We start from the raw sequence: 591 nt of genomic DNA on the forward strand, positions 1-591 counted from the left end.
TAATCACACTTTTTAAAATATTATAACCGCCGTAATTACTGTATGTAACATAAATATACTAAAATAGGTAACACTAATTGTAAAGTATTATTAGGCAGCATTATTATTACTATACCAATGGGAATGAGAATTCATTCTTTGAAACCACACATGAGTAACCAGAACCAACTGCACCTTCACCATAGCCTCTTACACTGTTGGGGCCACCAATTGCAAATGCTTCATATGGAGCAGTGGCTCCTACAAGTGAACCACCATTAAACCTGCCAAATAATATTGCAAATAAATAAATAATCATAATAATAATAATCATAATTAATTAGCTAGCACAACAACAGAAAAATCTTTGTTTACTTTTATCATTATCTCTGTATATTAATTTCAATGATAAAATGGTAAATTACTCTTTTAGTCTACAAATAACACTTCTTTTTAAAGAATATGTAGTAAATATATAAATAAAGAATTTACTTTTAATACATTAACAGTGTTTAATAATTATATTCGTTCTATGGATGATTAATCACATAATTAATATGTAAAAAATAATTATCTTGTTTATGTAACGTTATGTAATTTGATACGCCTGTA

General features: G+C 26.7%; 1 protein-coding gene across 1 annotated transcript in view; it reads right to left on the reverse strand.

Moving 5' to 3' along the window:
- The window catches only part of LOC107628236 (outer envelope protein 80, chloroplastic-like), an 8,327-nt gene that overhangs the window by 1,697 nt on the left and 6,039 nt on the right, over positions 1-591 (reverse strand). Inside the window, exon 9 of the mRNA XM_016331003.2 lies at positions 116-263. Within this exon, the coding sequence (XP_016186489.1) occupies positions 116-263 (148 nt within the window). The remainder of the gene's footprint in view (positions 1-115; positions 264-591) is intronic.

Source organism: Arachis ipaensis, chromosome B02 (assembly GCF_000816755.2).
Source record: "Arachis ipaensis cultivar K30076 chromosome B02, Araip1.1, whole genome shotgun sequence".
In the NCBI taxonomy this organism is placed as follows: Eukaryota; Viridiplantae; Streptophyta; class Magnoliopsida; order Fabales; family Fabaceae; genus Arachis; species Arachis ipaensis.